The 21,504-nt window shown below is 39.9% G+C and overlaps 1 protein-coding gene across 4 annotated transcripts; it reads left to right on the forward strand.

The window, feature by feature from the left end:
• The first annotated feature begins 1,625 nt into the window (after nt 1-1,625).
• Nucleotides 1,626-20,748, forward strand: G3BP2 (G3BP stress granule assembly factor 2). Of its 4 annotated transcripts, none has more exons than XM_075202084.1 (12): nt 1,626-1,707; nt 8,108-8,226; nt 9,749-9,830; nt 10,590-10,763; nt 11,439-11,529; nt 12,940-13,042; nt 14,068-14,248; nt 15,624-15,725; nt 16,088-16,190; nt 17,145-17,273; nt 17,970-18,088; nt 18,314-20,748. In XM_075202084.1, the coding sequence occupies exons 2-12, from the start codon at nt 8,132-8,134 to the stop codon at nt 18,581-18,583; spliced, it is 1,449 nt and encodes a 482-aa protein (XP_075058185.1). In that variant the 5' UTR covers nt 1,626-1,707; nt 8,108-8,131; the 3' UTR covers nt 18,584-20,748. The 4 variants fall into 4 exon arrangements, with proteins under 4 accessions (XP_075058185.1, XP_075058178.1, XP_075058192.1 ...); XM_075202077.1 differs by lacking the exon at nt 1,626-1,707 and adding an exon at nt 2,664-2,921; XM_075202091.1 differs by lacking the exon at nt 1,626-1,707 and adding an exon at nt 2,951-3,033.
• Nucleotides 20,749-21,504: the final 756 nt, after the last annotated feature.

Below are 21,504 nucleotides of genomic sequence, written 5' to 3' on the forward strand. Positions count from 1 at the left end.
TCTGCCCTCAGGCACTCTGCCCCCTCTGCATCCAGACACACTGCCCCCTTTGCATCCAGACACACTGCCCCCTCTGCCCTCTGTCACACTGTCCCCCCTCCTCTGCTCTGTCACGCTGTCCCCCCTCCTCTGCCCTCTCTCACAATGTCCCCCTCCTCTGCCCTCTCACACGCTGTCCCCTCCTCTGCCCTCTCACGCTGTGTCCCCCTCCACTGCCCCTCTCACGCTGTGTCCCCCTCCTCTGCCCCACTGTGCCCCTCCTCTGCTCTCTGTCCCCCTTCTCTGCCCCGCTGTCCCCCTCCTCTGCTCTCTGTCCCCATCATCTGCCCCTCTGTCCCACTCCTCTGCTCTCTGTCCCCCTCCTCTGCCCTGCTGTCACCATCCTCTGCTCTCTGTCCCCCTCCTCTGCCCCGCTGTCACCATCCTCTGTCCTGCTGTCACCATCCTCTGTCCCCCTCCTCTGTCCCGCTGTCCCCCTCCTCTGTCCCCATCCTCTGTCCCACTGTCACCATCCTCTGCTCTCCTCCTCTGTCCCGCTGTCACCATCCTCTGTCCCCCTCCTCTGTCCCACTGTCACCATCCTCTGCTCTCCTCCTCTGTCCCGCTGTCACCATCCTCTGTCACCAACCTCTGTCCCGCTGTCACCATCCTCTGTCCCCCTCCTCTGCCCCGCTGTCACCATCCTCTGCTCTCCTCCCCTGTCCCACTGTCACCATCCTCTGCTCTCCTCCTCTGCCCCGCTGTCATCATCCTCTGCTCTCCTCCTCTGTCCCGCTGTCACCATCCTCTGCTCTCCTCCTCTGTCCCGCTGTCACCATCCTCTGTCACCAACCTCTGTCCCGCTGTCACCATCCTCTGTCACCAACCTCTGTCCCGCTGTCACCATCCTCTGCTCTCCTCCTCTGCCCCGCTGTCACCATCCTCTGCTCTCCTCCTCTGTCCCGCTGTCACCATCCTCTGGCCCCCTCCTCTGCCACGATCCCTCTCACTCTGCCCCGCACCAGGCGCCAGTCATAAAAAAAAAAAAAAAAACACAGAAACTTACCAATCCGTCGGGTGCCGGGACCCAGCAGCCTCCTCTCTCCTGCAGCTTGTTACTGACGTCGATATTCAGTGACAGCTGCAGGAGAGAGGAGGCTGCTGGGTCCCGGCGCCCGACGGATTGGTAAGTTTCTGTGGTTTTTTTTTTCTTATGTCTGGCCCGCGGCACCCCAGTGCCAGTGCCGCGGCACCCCTGGAAGCCGCGGCGCACAGTTTGGGAACCGCCGCTCTAGGCGCTTGAATGAGTCACTTTTGCATAGCTCAGGTTGGCAACAGTTCCTGGGTCAGGCACTGATGTATTATATATATTACATTAAATCAAAAGCAAGATATTAGTACTGTGATTCTATGGAATTTTCCTAAGGTAGTCATGAGAGGCCACTTCAAGGGGTATATTTACTAAACTGCGGGTTTAAAAAAGTGGAACCAATCAGCTTCTAGCTGTCATTTTGTAGAATGTACTAAATAAATGATAACTAGAATCTGATTGGTTGCTATAGGCAACATCTCTATTTTGAAAGCTGCGCATTCACAAAGGTCCATTGTGATGTCATGTAGAATTGTTGTGGTCAAGGTGGCTCTGTACAGTAATGTTCTAGTTGGATTTATGCAAGCCCAGTGTTAAGACATGCTGACTGTAAAGGAATTCAAAAATAAAGCTGCTTGGTAAGTAGATATAGAAGAGAACTTATATTCATAAATGACTATTGTGCGTAAACACTTCTGCAATGAAATCTAGAGGCCAGCAATGAGATATATTGATGGGTCTGCAATGAGAGAGACATGGAGGGGGCAAAGGGAAAGACTGAACTGGTAAATGGAGAGATGGAGGGGGAAATGGGAGAGATATGAGTGTAACAATACGGTTTTCCCTCTCTTTTTATGTGAATGATGACACTATTACCTTAAATTTGGGTCATAGGGGAGCTCCTGTCTTAAGTGCCCGGGCCATCCAAAGCCTTAATCCAGCTCTGATGTGTTCCACTATATATTCTATTAAAAATAATTGTTTATTTTTTATTGCTTTAGAATAGGACACAGCTCTGTCAAATCTGCACTGCTAACTGTATACAGAGAGCAACTTTTTAAGTTTATACAAGGGCAAAACAAATGATGAAAGACACAGGAAACTAGTGTTTGCACTGGAGGAAAGAGGACATGCACAAAGCAACACATTAAATTCATCTAACGACAGAAGACATGTTTACATACATACATGTTTTAAAAACGTGGACCATGTGGATCTTGGATAACATGAATCATTCGTGTATAGCTTTTCGATCTGCAGCAAGTCTTTAAATAATATGTATTGCCTTCACATTTACAAAGTAACCATGGCACCGAAGCTAGCACATATATACCTCAGGTGACCACATGAATTCATAGCCCTTAAGTGATTAAAGGCTAAAAACATACCAAAATTTAAAACTTTTAATGATGGAATCGGAAACACAATAGAACAAATTATAAATACGTTTTACAGTCATTTGTGTGTAATTTTTGTAAATCTTCCATTACTCAATAAAGCTTTTGCTTACAAAAAAAAAAAAAAAGTCCAACAATAACAAACAGCCAGACGGCTCGGTAGCTCCTCCTCGGGCGCAGTGACGTCGGTGGGGGCGTGGTATCACGCGTTACCGTGCGCTTTGGGAGCACGTACACGCGCGAAGGGGGTCGGGGTTTGATCTCGCGGACTCCGTTTAGTACATCGACCGCTGCGTCACTTCTGTGACGTCGCCACCAGGACGCCATAATCTCGGCCCGCAGTTGCCAGCCGCAGCCCGAGGGTGACATAACAATAACAGCGTGTCTCTGTCGTCACACGGGGCCTAGGGCTCCTGCGTCCTGGCATCGCGGCCGTCTCGCCGGCTCTGCTTGAGGTGAGTGCGACACTCGCTGCTGTGACGCGCTTCTTGTGTGCCGTATGTTATTGTGTCTTTGTGTATACAGCTCCGACTGCGTGAGGCTCACGTCCTGGAACCCATAGCGCAGGTAACCTCTCCGACTCTCGCTGTGTATACAGCGCAGTACTGCGCCTCAAAGTGGTGGCACAGCTACATTTTGTTGTCGTGTAACACTAGGACAGATTACCATCCATATATCTGGTTGGTGACACCACTACGCAAATGTTACATAATGAAGATAAACTAAAGAGTTGTGCCTGTACTGAAAATAAAATGGAGCAGTTTAAGTTAATTAACTAGACTACCATTGTGTATTTTGCAAGACGGGCATTCACAAAGGTCCATTGTGATGTCATGTAGAATTGTTGTGGTCATCAGGGTGGCTCTGTACAGTAATGTTCTAGTTGGATTTAAGCAAGTGAAGTGTTAAGATATACTGACTTAAAAAATAATGCTGCATGGTAAGTAGATATGGAAGATTACTGACATTTGTAAATGACTTGTGGGTATACATTACTACTAAAATTAGACATAATGGGGACAAAATATACTGCAATTTATAGTAAAATTTGAATATGCAATATTTATAAAATGTCTTGGCATTTTTAAATGAAACCTTGGTTATAATGTATTATGTCACTTAAAGCTTTCAATCTAAGCCATTGACTTGGATTTTCCATTATTTTTGTTATATTTTGTGATCAGAAATTTCTATGAAAATAAGAATTTGCCCTATTTGCTTATTGACAAGCATCATATGTAAATGGTTAAAATAATTGGAAAAAAAAGTGATATACAAATAGTTTATTGAAGCCAGTATATATTGAGCAGACTTCACGGAAATTAGTGATCAGTAAAATGGTCTGATTTGATGTGTAATGTAACAGTACAAATAGCTTTGTGTCCTCAACAAAATACCAGCATATTTAGATTTAGGCCCTCTTTGAAGGTGAAACCTTCATTTATAGCCATGTCAGTAGGGTAGGCCTGGCCAACATGTGGCTATCCAAGTGTTGTGAAACTACAAGCCCCAGCATGCTTTGCCAGAAGATAGCCAACCGTTAACTGGCAAGGTATGCTTGGACTTTTAGTTTCAGAACAGCTGGAGAACCACAGGTTGGCCAGGCCTGCTTTAGGCTTTTACAAAGATTTTTGGAGACCTACTGTTAGTAAAAATCTGATAACCTAATACTATATCTGGGCTTCTGCATATGAAAGTTTCATATGTGTATAACTTCTTGCAAGCGATTCCTTCTGTGTTACCTACATTGGCAAGATCTGCCTTCTGATCTTTTCCTAATGTTCCTTGCTTGGGGTTCAAGCAAGCAGATTTTTATTTGGTTGTGTTTACTATGCTCCTCTGTGAATGGGGAGAAGTTGTTGTCACAGGCCTCCATGGTTCCTATGGTGGCTATTTGTAGCCTTTCTGTTTGTGTTGAAAGGACAGTGGACACTGCGTCTTTCTCTTCTACAATTAAATAATAAAAGTAACTTTGATTTCATGGTTCTTAGTTGGGGGGGAACAGGAGTTAATTAAGTTTAAGGGTATTTATTTTTGTATTCGAATAGGGAAAATGTAGAAGGAACCATCTCTGCAAAAATTGTTTAAATAATGAACGAAAACAAACTGGTAAATTCGTTTTTAAAGTTCACAATGACAACTTTAATATCGGCAATTGATAAACCATAATTATCATAGATTTGTAAGGTGCCATACAGTGTGGAACAGGACATATCCGTGTTCTCCCCAGATAATTTTGCCAGCCGGGTGGCATTAAGAACCAGTTGGGTGGGGTATGTTGTAATATTGAAATATGTTGGATGTTATTGCCCACACCTGCCAGGACTGGTGGTCAGTGGTTTAACACACACTGCTGATTGTAGTGCTCACATAGTGTCTGTTCTAATAGGAGAATAAACCATTGTTTCTATTATAATAGGACTCTGTTGTGCTCCCAAGTGGCAAGTAAAAAACAACTGGGTGGAGCACCCGGGAAATAGGTGCTGGGGAGAACACTGCATATATAAAGCAAGGACATACAAGGCAGACAAAATAAATGCAGGCATGAAAACAAAGGGTATGGACCTTACAATCGAAGTGGAAGAGGGCACAGCTGAAACAAGAGGAGCGATTGTGACTTAGAGTGTAGATTGGGACAGCTGTGAAGGTGTATTGGTGGGAATAGTATCATCAGGGATAAGATAAGCTTTAAAAAAAAAAAAAAAAATGTTTTTTTGAGAATATTTAAAGATTTGAAGGTTGTGGGAATGCCGGATTTGGCATGGTAGGGAATAACAAAAGTGGGTAGAAGTACAGGGGAAGTCCTGTAGTCGCGAGAGAAAGGTGGTTACCAGAGATGAGGCAAAGGTCAGAGGTAGATCAAAGATGTTGGGAGATATAGTATTTTGATATGAGATTTATGAAGGGCGGTGGTGGTGTTGAGGGCTTTGTTGATAAGGTTGAGTAGTTTTAATTGTTTTTGGGGGGACACGGGGAGCCATTGTGGGGATTTGCAAAGTGGTGCAGCAGATGTGAAGCGTTGAGAGAGGGGCATCAGTCTTGCAACAGCAATGGATGGATGGAAGTGTGGATATATGGATGTCGGGAATGCCAGATAGCCGGATTTTGCAGTAGTCAAGATTGGAGATGAGAGAATGGATAAGAGTTTTGGTAGCATGTTGTGTAAGAAAAAGGTGCATTCTGGCAATGTTTTTAAGGTGGAATCGACAGGACTGGGAGAGTGTCAGGATTTGAGGAATAAAGCAGAGGGTGGAGTCAAGTATGACACCAAGGTAGCTGGCTTGGGTGACTGAGGAAATTACGGTGTTATTGATAGTGAGGAAGATTTGAGGGGGGGTGGTAATTCTAGCAGGAAGGATGATGCCTTTTTTTTTTTTGGGGATATGTTGAGCATTGGGTAGCGTTGGGACATCTATGTGGTGACAGCAGTAAGACAGTTGTAAATTAAACAGGATATAGCGAAACAAGTTCACAGTTAATAGATTACACAAGTTATAATGCGCAAGAAAATTGGCGCTAAAATCAGCTTGTATATACACTAACACCACACCAATGTAAGGAACAAAACATGCCAATGGGTTTCAGGGCACATGTCAGTTATTGTATATATCAAAACATATGAGTGTGCTATGAGTAATTGTAGATGGGGCACTACATGCAGCACACTGTTTAAAAAGCAAGCGGATAAACTTTAGTAGGTCATGGGGATCAATGTCCAACCAGTTGTTCATTTTTTTTATTTAGCTTATTTGGAATATTTCGACTATCCAGTTTTGCTCCTACAACATCTCTACATGTACTTGTATGGGATTCTATACCCAATTGAAAGTCATAGATAATGCATGCCCAGCCCACATCTGGTTGGGTAACTTAACCCGATGCAGAAAACGCCAGCATGGAATAGCCCGACTTGAGACCGAAGGTGTCATCCATGACATCGTGGTAATAGCGGCAGCTTGAAAATGGGACTTCTGACAGTTCCAACGAATGAACTTCCCGGCAGCCTAAATTGCCGTCAGTTTCAAGGTCCCAACTGTCATTCGTGCTGTTAAGCTGCTAATTTAAGGAGGCACTGGCTGTCTCCTCTTGTAGGGATATTCCATGTCTGCATTTTCAGCTTCCTGATAATGACTACCACCACAGAGATCCCATAGATCACTTAGTGTTTTCATTTTATTCTTGAAATACAAGGATACTGTATTGAAATGAGTATGTTAGCAGTTTCGGAAGTGATTGAAGTCAATTAAAACTTTTTGTTTTAGCCACTTGCTTAAGGCCTGCTGACTAATATGGTTGATCAGAGTACCAGTACAGATCGGTATATTGGGCCCAGTTGACCCTGAATGCTTTGTCTGAATATTTGAATGTTGTCTTTTTTCTTTTTTTTTTTTTGTATTCTTTACCTAAAAATAACTGTTGTTTTAAAATACCCTCGGGGTACATGCACCATTAGTTGGTCATCTATGGTATGATTTGATCGGTCTGTACCAGTCGGAACCCCAGTGATGTCGTACCCATAACCTGAAATTGACACTTCTAAAGTCATTGTATTGCACATTCTGATTGGAAGTTCTGTGTCTCAGTGTTCCTTGCTGAATGCGGCTTAGGAGTACTTATACGTCTGGTATTATGCCCAAATGGAACAAGATTTTGTTTAGTCTGACCAGATTAAAATGAGATTCAAGTGTTGAATACATTAATAGGGGCATTACCTGCCTATTGAAATGGGGTGGGATTACTTGCGCAAAAGGATTTGTATTTTTTTCATGTGCTCAAAGTTGGAGAAGATCCATGCTCAGTCTATGTACTCGCCAGAAGCGCATTATATGGTAAAGTATATTTTTAGGAGACTTTCCAACAGTGTAACAAATGTGACATGTCGTGTACGGCCCTGATGTTCGTCGCTCAGGGTGAGTTTGAGCTAAATTATAATGAAACAAACTGGGTGTGAAAATAGGTCCTAAGAACAAAGTATTTAGCAAACAAACATGGATGGGGTTGTATTTGCGTGCTATTTTGCACACTTAACACCCCTCCACTCCATGCCCCCCAAAAAGTCCCCAAGGTAGACTTAGCCTTTTTAAATTGTTGCTTATGTGTGTTATACTTTATGGCTCCTGATTTGTGGTTAAAATCCCCTGCTCAACAAAAATATTGTGTTAAAAAAGTGATGTCTTTTTACAGTAAACATCACAAATGCATAACCTACCGGTCACACTCGTGAATACATTTTTTTTAATTTTTTTTTGTAGGTTGAAGAATATTTGCAGATAAAACAGGATTTAGGAACGCTGCTCAAATCTGCACTAAAACCATAGCAACCAATGAGATTTGTTTTCATTCTTCCTGCTCTAGACTATAGCTAGTTACTACTGGTTTATTGCAGTTTTTCACTTTTTGAGCAAGCTTCATTTCATATTTTTCTGTGCTGGCTGATTTTGCTCTCTGGTGGCCTCCAAAATTTTGTCATTGTTATGTCTATTTTTCTTATTGTTTTAACAGGTTACTTTTCCATTATGTTACTGAACTGAGAAATATGATTGCTGCCATTTGTAATCATTCTGCCTGTCTTGTTTCTTATCTTCTCTTGGTTTCTGGAATAGTACAACAATAACAGATAAGTGTTGTGTATTCTTTGCAGCATATCACTTCCTGTACCAAAGAAATGGTGATGGAGAAGCCTAGTCCCCTGCTTGTAGGGCGGGAGTTCGTCAGACAATACTACACTCTGCTAAATAAAGCACCAGACTTTTTGCACAGGTATCGTAATGTTTTATATTTAAATGTTTTGGCAACAGCAGAAATACAAATTGATGCTATCATTGTTGACTATAAATAAGCCTGAATAATATTACCAATAAAATAGTTAATGACAACGTATATCCATTTTGGACAACTCCACAAAGGTTTCCAATATTCCACAATTATTTTTTTTTATTTTTTTGCCATTTGTTTTGTGTTCGTATGACCTCAAACAATACTTTAACCTATTGAATGTTAGCATACATGGATTAGCCTATTGTCAAATAACAATGTTTTGTTACTGATTATAAAAGATCTTAAGACTTTTAAACAAAATGTTACTGTTTGGAGGAGGTTCAGTTGCCAGTGATGTGGCACGCGGACATCGTACTGCACATATTGGCAGCAATTACAGTAGGAATCGCAACTCATTTGAGGTGCGTCGAAAAATGAGCTGCGAGTTCTGTCATATCTCTGCTTTGGTGGAAGCATATTTCAATATAATATCTGATCAAGTGTAAATCGGGGATTTATAAAACTTTTAAAATCTAAGAGTGGCCCTATATATTTTAGAGCCAGGAAAAATGGCTTCCACTTATGGTGAACCATACACATAGCTCCTACCTCCATAACACAGAACTCGCACCTTTTGCAGACGTTACATCCCTACAATTAAAAACATATCCTTTTATCCCCCCTCAGTCTGTTCTTTATGCACTCATTCACCCCACTCCTCCGCTTCATTATTACCCACTCAATCCCTTTCTTCATCCTTTCATCATAAACCCTATGTACATATCTCCATCACAATTGCTACCCTGCCCTATCATCTGCCCTTCATCATTACAATCCTACTTAATTTTCATCCTTATTTACCCACCCAATCCTCAGTCATTATTAATACCCCATCCCCTTCTGCATCATTACCATACTATAATTTCCTCATGCTTTACTATTAGCAGCTCCTCCCTCACTCACAGCTACGTCCCTTATTTACTCATAGGGGGACTGATCATACATAAGTTCGACTCTGAGTACTTCCATTCTCTGTTTGATCTGAGACTTTTTGCTCTGAACGGAAGTGATCAGTGACCAGATCCCCTCTTGGCATGTTTAAATCTCGTGCTCAAGAATGATGTGCAGCATTCTGTGGCATCACTTGTTGTTGGTGGGCAACGCAGAGGGCTCCTTACAGGGGGCTCTCCCACTGCATACACTAGAATTTGAGTGCTGCACGACGCTGCAAATCTTGGAGGAGAAGGACAAACACAGCCCTGACAGAAATGATATTTTTCATGCAGGTGAACTACAGTTATTCCACAAAGTCAACACCTTTAAGTCTTCAATACTGGAAAACATCTAGTTGTAGTAAAGGTGTTCATTAAACTGGCCAGAGCAATAAGGTTAAATATAAACACAAAATAGCTAGAGAGAACATATAATCTTTATTGCCATGCACCTTTTCTCTTCCTTTAAAGATCTGTAATGTTTAGCTAGTCTTTAATACTCAAATTTTTGTTTGGCCTTGTTTGTCACACAGGTTTTATGGAAGAAATTCCTCATACGTGCATGGGGGACTGGACCCCAGTGGAAAACCACAGGAAGCTGTGTATGGTCAGGCGGTATGTCTTACTGCTAAAAGCCATTTTTCTTAAACCTTTTACCGTTGAAATGTTAATCTACCACACATTGTTTAGGAAAATACACCACATTTTTCAATGTAGCTTATTTTTAAATTGGAAAAAGGTATTAAGTGTCTGCACTCAAGTAATAGATATAGTATTGTATTTACTATATGGGTCATATTAAATATTACTATTTTTAATGTTTTCATATAAAAAAAATATCTTTATGGGGATAAGTAATGAAAATGAGAAAAATAGGGAGCATCCCTTATTGTTAAAACTTGGTATATAAGGATGTGGGCGTACATTTTAAGGGGTGGAGCTTAAAATGCCTCAAAATAAAGCAGGAATCCCACTTAAATGTTCTGCTTTGAATGTTTCTTTTTTTCCCTCATTTTAAACACTTATTTAAATAGTTGAATCATGAAATGCTACACTTGTCCTCTGTTTAATCCCTGTATTGTCACAAAATGTGTATTTTCTTTCACAAAGCAAATTGCAAGGACACTCAAATATTTTACATATCACGTGAAGAGGTTAATCGACAACTAAACATACCCAAATATATACAGTTTTTAATATTGTACATTTTAAAGAAAGTTATTGACCAATGAGTTCAATTCTCCTAATGTTGTCTCCTGGCTATGGCCTCATGAAATATCAAGGACATATAGTGTATGTATGACAATATTGATTTTAAAATGATTTTGAGAGTTTAAGAAACTGCTTGTAAATCTTTTTATTGTGCTATTGCAGGAGATTCATAAGAAGGTGATGTCCCTTCAGTTCAGTGAATGTCGCACCAAAATTCGACATGTAGATGCACATGCTACGTTGAGTGATGGGGTAGTTGTCCAAGTTATGGGTGAACTTTCCAATAATGGCCAGCCAATGAGAAAGTTCATGCAGACCTTTGTCCTGGCTCCAGAAGTAAGTGTTGCTTTTTGGTATCTGCATTTAATTGTGGTCAATACTTTTTTAAATACTTTTCTTCAATAATGTCTTACAATCAATATCTAACTTAATTTATGTCCACCCTTTGCTCCCAATTGTTACTGGAATTATTTTCAGTGCATTTTTAATTGGGGAATAACCAAATTGAAGATGGCTGCCATAGAATAGGAGGCTTTTATGTGGAGAGGTCGGTAACAGGGCCAGTATCCAGGGGGTATCCATGGAAGCTCCTGGTTTGGAGGGTGCAGGACCAATTATTCCCTTTTGTTACTCATGCCTTACTGCCATCTGTAGATTTTGACTGTATATGTTTGAGGGAGCAAAGTGTCGTTTCCACAATAAAATGTACTGACGTCTGGGCACTGTGAATGCCCAGTATTGCTTGTAAATGTACTAAATTACTTTCAATTGCCAAGCTGGCTAAAGCAAAATCTTAGTCACGGGAAAAAAACAAAGATTTGTTTTGAAAGGATATCGCTGTGAAAACTGGACAGTTGACTTTTGTTTTTGTTTTTGTTTTGTTTTTTATTAAATATTTTATGTTTTAAAAAGTCCTACTGTTTTATGGTCATAACTTTCATTAGCAAGATTTATAATGTCCCTTCCATTAGAATTGTCCTTATTGGTTATGAACTTCATTTTATTTCGTAGGGATCTGTTCCAAATAAATTTTATGTTCACAATGACATATTTCGCTATGAGGATGAAGTCTTTGGTGATTCAGAAGCAGAGATGGATGAAGGTACATGTTTTGAATCGCCTAATATGTTGGTTTTTTACAGAACTGTCCATTATCTACTTTGTGTGGATCTGGCAGTCAGTGTAATAGTTTTGGAGAAGAAATAAGACCTTGTTAGGTTAATCCCATATTATACATTGTACGAGCTACTTTGCAATATAAATGCCCTATATATGAAACAATAAGACCAGCTGGTACCTCATTGCATACAATGAGGTACACTTCATGTTGGGATGCAGGCTTAAATGTTTTGATCAAAATATTAACCAATACCTCCATGTTTTCATTTTGCTAGATACACACAAACACATGCAGTGTTGAATGCAAGTGCTGACAACAGTGGTCTTAACTTTCTAGTTTTGAAGTAGTGGTCTCTCATGTTGCTTGTTTTTTGTTCTTAAATTGGGGCTAGCGTAGCCGTCGTAGTGGTTGGTCCAGAAATGAGTATAGTTGCTTCTGCACACAGTTGCCTATGGCAGCGTAAATCGCTGTATGTTTTTACATGTACTGTGTATCCTGTAGTAATATCTTCACACTACTGCGGCAACGACTTTACTGGGCAGCTCATGTTGCAATATGGAGAGGGCTGAAAAGGTGGTGTCTCTGGCACATCTCTGCTGACCTGCAGCCTTCATAGGTCCAGGGACCATGGGGGGGTTGCATGCACAGGTGAGATGGCAGAATCACCCTGGACTAAGAATTTAGCGGTTTCTGTTGCTGAGCTTAGAGATCTTGCTGCTTGCCCTAAAGAGGTAAAGGTAGTTGATCCCACCTCCCACTTTCTTTGCCGATACCACAGGAAATAATCCTTTTCCTCAGAGGGTTTTCTGGGGGGGGGGGGGTTCGGGACTTGTAGTAACAGCACAGGCGGAGCCAGCTTTGAGTCAGAGCCATGCAGGGCCTGGTGCAAGTTTTTTCCTTGTTGGAAAGTATTTTGGGAGTCCACGTCAGCTCCTAAGCCTTGGCAACACAGTCAGGTTTAATCTCAGGAGGAAGGTGAATAGCTAGAGAATTTTGACTCTGAGGGTACATCATACTTTGATGACGATACGTCCAAAAGGCAGAGGGTTCGAGCTGTACGACAGGCTCTTAACATTCAGGACTATGAGGAGCCAACATGTCCTGATATTTCATTGTTTAAAGGGGAAAAGAAAATTATTGTGCTGGTTATGTTCCGTCCTGTTGGACTCTGTTTCGGTCTAGAATTCCTCAAGCAAGGGGATTAAAAGGGAGAGGAGTCTTTCGAATTTGTGGAACTTTAATGTAAGAGCTTAATTCCTGGAACAGCTTCTATATCCCAAGGTTGTAGTGTCTCCCAATTGAATTGGAGAAAAAAAAATTAACACAAGTACAAAAATCATGTTAACACCATGCCAAGTACTTCAGTTTATTTATTGATGTCTCAAACCCTAGAATCTGAGGAGGAAGTAGAAGAGGAACAGGAGGAGCGACAGCCAACTCCTGAACCAGTGCAAGATAACTCTAACAATGCTTATTATGACTCTCATCCAGTGTCGTAAGTGTCAATCTGCCACTTTCCCGTATAACTTGCAAATTTGAGTCATTCTCTCACAACTGTTTCTTTACCAAGATTCCTTTCATATTTTTAGGGGCTGACAACTTTTGAATAATGTATGTACTTAATCATTGAAGTGTGTGTGTGTGTGTGTGTATATATATGCATATGCAAGCAGAGTTTATTTTTATGGAATGTTAAGAGAAATCCATTCAGGGAACTTTCAGAGAGAACTGTAAATGAAAAGGGGAAATTACTTTGAGTACATTTACAATTTCGTTATGTCAACTCTGGTTGAAACGTTAGCCATACAACTTGGCATGGGAGAAAAATATAATTTAAAACTCCCTTTTCCCCACTTTATCATATTCCCTGCTACGCATGTACCTACTAAAGCTGTGGGGGCCCATGATCACCCCAATATCATGCTGGCTCAGTTTGGCCACTGTAGGGGTTGCTGTGTATTGGGAGTTGCAATCAGTGACCTGTGTGTCTGTTACACTAAAAAAGTCACTTCTTTGAGGCTTGTTTATTTTCCAGGCTAGCACCACTCCAGGTTGGCTAGGAGCAGCCTCTGGGCTCTTCAGAGCTGGGATTGGTTGTATTTAGTATAAGGTTTATACACTTCTGCTCGCCCTCCACCCTTTAATTTAATCGCCAAGCTCTGCACTGAACAGCCCAACAGCTGGCACTTGTTATTGGGTTGTAAGTTGCCATAAAAACAGAGTGCCAGAAACTGGCCCAGTAGCATGTAAGTAGGTGGATGTGTTGTTACTTTGCCAACCTTATTTACTTAATAAACCTTGCATTTGTTAAAAGCAGAGGACAGTCAATTTAGAAGTGTAATTTTACATTATATTGACAAAGCATATGAATTATAAATTTGCTTGCAGTCATTTAGTTGGTTTGAGTTTGATGGACCTTTCTTTTATCAGTGGAAGTAAAGAGTGCTGTTTATATGTGAAGTAACTGTATATTTGATTTGCTCTTTCATTATTTTACTGTTCCACATCTTGTCCTCCCAGTAATGGTGTAGAAGAATCTTTGGAGGAGCAGATTAATGAACCTGAGCCAGATCCAGAACCAGAAGTAAAGAGTGAAGAAATTAAACCTGAGCCAGAAGAAAAGAACATGGAGGAAATTGAGGAAAAATCTCCCACGCCTCCTCCTGTTGAGCCTATTGTCCTGCCACAAGAACCACCAAAGGTTGAATATTTTAACTATGTATCTGACCTTTTCATTGCCCCCCTCCGCCCACACATTACTTATTGCATTAACAAGTATTTAATTTATAGTTTTGAGAATGGCAAGCTGTAAATTTATTACAAGCTGTGCCTTATGAGGTGATTCTATGTGACAGAATGCTGCATGAGGAACATGGGTGGGTGTAGTGCTGATGCTTGGTGTATTTGTAAAGGAGTGTAATGAGGTCAATTAGGGGTAGCGAGTTTTTTTTTTATGCCTATAAAGTATTTGATCTGTTGCACTGGCATGGTTGTGGAATGCTGTAACTTGGTGACTGTTGTGAGAAATAATTAGGGATATTTTTCACAGGGGTTTATAGGGATATTCGCACAGCTTGTGTTTTATAGATGACTGCAAGTATTTATGGTACAGTATTATTGAGGAAACCATTTCCTGTCAGTATGGAGGTGTTCAGTTGGCTGCCCAGGTTGAATTGCCTGCCTATCTTAAAGTGTCATGGGAAGTGTGAAAAGTGTGAATTCTATGGGTAGATATGGGCTTGGTACGTGGAAAATTGAGGGTTTATTGGACCTGAGGCAAATAAAACAAAAGCATTTACATATCTCATGATGCCAGATTAAGAAGTTAGGAAACCCAAGTTAACTCCATATTCTATGGAGACACCAAGAACCCAGTGCTTTTATATTGTTTATAAAGTACATATGAGGTAAAGTGATGGTAAGTTTATAGAATTTGGTGTTCAATTATCACAATTCTAAAGACTTCCTTCCCTTGCTTCCATTTCTGTAGAATTCACATTTTTTAGAGCCAATATTTTAAAGCCTTCATCAGCAAAAACTGAGATTCAGCAACTGATGCAGTCATTATAAATGGCTATATCTTATTTCCCCCCTTATACCAATGTATTTGATTCACTCTTAATTGATTCCTACCCCAGTGTGTGTGTGTGTGTATATGTAAATTCTTAGTCATGAGAGCATTCTTATTAAAACCTCCCTAATATGTTTGGTTTAACTTACTGTTTGGAAGATTTGAGTATTTCTCCATGTTTGCAATCTCTTGCTTTTTTTTTTAATTTATTTTTTTATTGCAGTTTAGTGGGTTGTAATCGATTGTGTGGCAGTTCCCAATAACAATTTATGCCAATCTATAGATGGATTTATTTTTACATAATGGCATTTTGTGCTTTACTGAATACTTGAAGGGTGGGATATAGAAAAGTTTTAAGGTAAAATCTTTCTTTCAAACCCTGTGATTGAAATAAAGATCTGAAAGTCATATGTATAAATTTGGATGTCACTGATGTAGATAGCTTTAGCATATTAGATGTAATTCAGTGTAAATTTTAAGTTTTGGCATTTATCATTTTCTGTAGGCTTTCTCGTGGGCATCAGTGACCAGTAAAAACCTGCCTCCCAGTGGTACTGTCCCATCATCAGGAATTCCACCCCATGTAATAAAAGCTCCTGCCTCACAGGTAATTTAACTGTGACTGCTCCCCAAAGTGCACATTATTTTTCATTAGGCCTTTTTCCTGTGTCTTTTAAATTCTGATATTTGATTAGTGTTTTTATAATTGGCATGTTGTCTTAAATCAGTCTTGCTATTTTTACTCAATTTCTGAGGAGCGACAGTTTCTTTTATACAGTTGTAGTATTTTCAAAAGAACTGCCTTTTTATAATATCGGCTGTTTTATATGGATATTTGAATTTAAAGGCTAGTCCTTTATGCAGTTTTTAATGTGCCAGGAAAACACTTTGAGAGGTCCATCGATCATATAAATTTATAAAAAGTAAAACTTATGTGACTGTTACAGCTTTTTCTTTTTGTTACTACAGACAAGAGCTGAAAGTAAGCAAGAAACTCAAATTCAGCCAAATCGTACACGGGAACAGCGTCCTCGGGAGCGTCCAGCTTTTCAGCCAAGGGGGCCTAGATCAGGTAAACACACTGAAAAATAAACACTACATTTTTTGAACATTACAGTAATTCTGTGTGGTTGTGCTTTGGTTATACTGCTACTAAATACTTGGTCACAATATACTTCAGCAGGCTTTCCCTCTTGCGAGTGTTTCTAAATACAGTGTAAGCTGAATTGGTTACTAACTGGCATGCCATCTATTTCATGCAGTGAAGATCTATTTGTAGACTGGCAGTGGAAACCTGATTTCAATTAACTTCTGCTTGTCATGTGGTGTACTAGTGAAATTGCAGTATAACACCACAGGTTTTTCTTATCAAACAAAATCGCTGTGTACTTGTTGGTGTTCAGTTTGAGCACTGTTTCTATCAAGAACCTAACAAAACTGTAGAATGACTGGACTCTCATATTCTATCATCAGACAGAGCGTACTGCCGCCATCTTTTAAAGATCCCAACTATAAGAATGAGTTAAAGACCAACTGTTTCTACCTTTGATCTTTGTATCTCATTGTTGGTGGCATTGTATGGTATTTTGGTAAAAAAAAAAAAAAAAAAAGCCACCCCAAACTCTACTGAAGGCTTTCCTGCAGTTTTTGACTAAAACTGCCTAAATGTCTCAAGTGTGAATGAGCTCTTGTGAGCAGCAGACCAGTGTATGAACTTTCATGCTGGGATGCTGCTCAGACAGGCTCCTTCAGGCTTAACTAAGCAAAACCCATACCACTTCTGGAGTGCATCTAAAAGCCTTCAATGTTTTTGCCTCCCTTCCTGCCCTCACCCTTCAGGCAGTTTTGACTTTCCAGTTTTTCCTAAAAACTCTTTTACTGCTAGGAAATTAGAATCCCTTTATCCCACGATTTAAGTAGTTTTAAGTAGTTTTAAGTATTTTACATATTTTCAGTGATTATGTGCTCTCGTGCTTGGCTGTAGACCTAATGAAAAAAAATGATCATTGTCTGTTTGTGCTAATAGGACGAGGTGAAACAGAACAAGGAGAATCTGATAATAGACGCATGTTCCGCTATCCTGACAGTCACCAGCTGTTTGTTGGTAACCTGCCGCATGATATTGATGAGAGTGAATTAAAAGAGTTTTTCATGAGTAAGTAAAACTGAAGGTATTAATGGGAAACTTGCTTTCCATGTGGACATAGAAAAATGGAGCTTCAAAAAAACAAAAATAGTTTGAAAATATCTTTGCTGGAGAACGTGTTCTCAGTAATTATTTTGTCCATTGTAGGGAGTGTTAAAGAACATCATGTTTAAATATAAGTGCATGGTTACTAATGTAGGTTTCTTTGTAAGCTTCAAGAACTTTAAAAGCTACCTTTAGTAGCCAAGTTGGCTATGTTTCCGCTAAAAGCTCTGTGTATGTCTCTTCTACTTAACTAAGAAATAACACCAGAACTCAGAGTTGCATATATAGGCTAACACAACATTGTCAACAATGGCCTAACATGAATATAAATGTCAATGATTGATGTAGTACCTGAAGCTGGCTAGTCCACATCACATGCTTGGGCTTTACTAGCTAGATCAGGGTTTGCAAACTGGTCACTACATGCACTTTATAATGCACACATTGCAACAGTACTCCAATTCTGTGTGCCTGCATTGCTGCAGATGCAACCTGACCATTTGGCAGCACGAACTTCCCAGACCTACATGTGTGACAGGACAGGCAGCACTTAATGAATAAAACAGTGTGTGTGTATATATCTATCTCTCATCTTAGAAAACAGTTTAGCTTTTCAGCAAGTGGCATTGTTTATAATTTAACTCCATTCAATTGTTGCAGGTTATGGAAATGTTATGGAACTTCGGATTAATACTAAAGGTGTTGGTGGAAAGCTTCCCAACTTCGGTTTTGTTGTGTTTGATGATTCCGATCCTGTTCAGAGGATTTTGCTTGCAAAAGTATGTATCTTTTAGAAAATGTTCATACCAAATTTTAAATTTCTTGCTCATTTTTTTTTAAATATATTTTCACATAAAATGTAACATTAAGAACTTGTCCACTTGTTATAAATTAGAGCTGCCTTAAAAATTAATAGACTAGTGGATCTGGAAATGTTAACTGCAATAATTCCAGGAGTAGCTGTGGTTTGTATATGTTAAGTTCTTTTGTGTTGTACATTCTAGCCAATCATGTTCCGTGGTGAAGTACGTCTGAATGTGGAGGAAAAGAAAACCAGAGCTGCCCGTGAAAGGGAAATTCGTGGTGGTGATGATCGCCGAGATATACGTCGGAATGACCGCGGTGGTGGGGGATCTCGTGGAATAATTGGTGGTGGCATGATGCGTGATAGGGATGGAAGAGGGCCTCCTCCGCGAGGTGGCATGGCACAAAAGCTGAGCACAGGAAGAGGAGCAACGTCTATGGAGGGTCGTTTCAATAGTCAACGTCGCTGAAGAGTCAATAACATTAAAACCTACAGTGGTACATTATTCGTCGTGTTTGCATTCTTGTTAATTTTTAGCTTTGGAATGTGACACAGCCTTTTTTTTTTCTCTTCCCCCATAATTTCTTTGATGTGAAAACATCTTTTTTGTTTGCAGTTTTCAATTGAGGTGAACTTTGTTTTTTGCAGTTTCTCAACAGGAATTAAAATGTTAATTTATACATCCCAATTTATGAAAATATAAGGACTGAGATGACCATTAGCACTGCAAGTAATTACAATGACATTGGAGGCCCATGTCCTAGTAAAGTTCTCTGTTGCATCTTGCAAGTATTATGGTTTCTTCATTGGAAACAAAAGTAGTGCGATGCGTGCCTCCTAACCACTTAAAACTTTTGGTATGGAAAGAACTAATGGTTAAGCACTCGTCAAATGCACGCACGAACGATCTCCTATCACGGTTGTAAGAACCCAGAATAGAAGCTTATAAGATGGTGGCATCTGTGTGTTCTGCCACAAACAGCCTGGTGCAAACCATATCAAAAGTTAATTCTCTGGAATTAATTTTAATTCTGAACTTAATCTGATACTACATAAAGTATGAGCAGAAGTAGTCAAATGTTTCATACATGAAGAATTTTTGCACTTGTCCATCTGAGATACCAAGATGGCGGGCTGCTCAGCTGACTCCACCCTGCCAAACTTCCCCTTTTTTCCAGCTTTGTACAGTGAAACAGAATTACAAATTGTACTCAATTGTATTTAGTTTTCTGGTAATGTAATAAGCATGATGGTGCCTTCTATGAACACATCATTCCAGTCCTTGCTGGTGATTTTGTACAGTGAATGATTTGCTGTGCTGCAAAGCCAAACCGCTTCAGTACATTCAAGAATCATTGAAAAGCCTGCCTAACCAAACTGCAGTATCTGTACATCGGTAGAATTTTTTTTTTGGTCTATATGTTTTTATGATCCACCTTAACTACGTTGGTATTTATTTACCAACTGTGGGGGCTACAGTATGTGGATGAGACAAAAGGTCATGTCTGTTTAAAGCCCTTACTGTAACTCTCAAGTGCATATAAAGTGGATAATCTGTACATGGTGCCCTGCAAATGTCCAATTGAACATTTCTGTTGCCCTATTCACGTCCTGTTGAACCTGGAAGCAGAGTATGTACTTTAATGCTCCTAGCAGTGAGCAGCAGCTCTAAATGTATGCACTTTACAATCTCATACAGGGTCATTGTCTTAGTGTTTTTTGTTTGGAATTTTTCCCCCCATTTTCTACTTGCTTTATTTCATACAGACCTCCTCAAGTGGAATCTCCTGGAATGCACCATTTTGGGATAGCCACCTGCCTATAACCATACATTCCAGTAAACTACAAATGTATTGGGAGATACTGACCAGCCTGCCGTAGTTATGTTGGGTAGTGTTCTGAAGGAGAAAGTGTGAACACTTAAAGCTGCCTCTGGAAGTGCAGGAAACCTTAAAATCCATATTAGCAAAAAATACACATGGAGTAACATGCTGCTTTTGATGTATGCAACTGTTTGCTGAGCCTCTTCTGAATCTAATGATTGTGCACAAATGTATTCTTTCAAATTACCTAGACAAAATCAGACTCTTGCATATGTCAGAAATTTTTTTTAAATTTTTTTTTTACACTTGAGGTCTTCTGTTTTTGATAGCAAGTCTTGCACTATTTCATACATTTCTGGGACACAGATTTATCATGGAGAATATATAGATATATTTTACATCTGCAATCTGTTACCTGGAAGTATTGTACTTGAATTCCCTAGCATACAGTAAAACAGGAACTGGCTTTTAATGTCATTCCAATCGATCCGTGGTAAAGTTCGCAAGCGGTTATGTGTTCTTGTTTTTCCTTTTTTACAGTTTGTTTTGGATTATTTTTAGTCTATTTTTTAAACGGTGAACACCAGTCATAACCTGAACTGTAACAGCAAATTAAATGGGACTAAGTATAAGTGTAACATATCCTGCTAGAGGAGTATCAGAGCCATTAAGCTTTCAAGTTTGACTTATGTTTGAATACCTTGAATAAACCTTTATTCATCTGAGACGTTTACCTGGTGGTTGTTCACCTACTTTACTGTGTACATTTAAGTGTTGTCTTAAAATCTTTCAGTAAATGTACCTCATCCAACATGGCAGCAGTCTCCACTTTCATTGTGTTGGGCAGTTAATTTGTTTGTTGTAATAACCTATCATTGCATTTCTGTTTCAGCACAATTGGCATACTTTGATTACCTAGCTGTAGAAGACAGTGGTGAATGATTTATCATCTTTGTTGCTGTAATGTGTTTAACATTATGCCAGTAGAATCTAGTCATCTAGTCCCCTCGAGGGTTTTTTTTTTTTTAAACTTCAGTTTCCATATTTTGAATGTGTTGAAATTAAAACCTTCGACAATAAACTACTGATGTCTACAGCATGGCTGATCTCCATAATTACATTTCTACACTTTCATCAAAAGAGCTCTATAATAATCCATAAATAAACAGTTTTATGGAAGGGGGGTTGGGGAGCACAAACCAAATATGACCACATTTTGGGTGTCCTGTCTCCGAAGTAGTGCCAGCTCAACTTCCACAGTGATTCCAAATTGTAGTTAGGCTGAGTCTGTTTCTAGAGTATCTCCCTGCTGCCCCTACCTGTCCAATTGCTGATTAATGCCAGGAGAAATGTCAAAGATGAATGTGGAATTTTGCGGTTTTTATCCTTTGAGCTGCAGCTCCAGTCTAGCCCCAATTAGAAAATGACCAGCTGTATGACACATCCAACAGGACAAAATGCATTCCTCAAAGGAGACCACTGCTGTGTGTGCTATCTTACTACTATATTATGTTGCAGAAACCTCTAAATGTGTGCATCCCCCCTTTAATACATTGAAATATGACAT

This window comes from Mixophyes fleayi, chromosome 1 (genome assembly GCF_038048845.1).
Source record: "Mixophyes fleayi isolate aMixFle1 chromosome 1, aMixFle1.hap1, whole genome shotgun sequence".
Lineage (NCBI taxonomy): Eukaryota > Metazoa > Chordata > Amphibia > Anura > Limnodynastidae > Mixophyes > Mixophyes fleayi.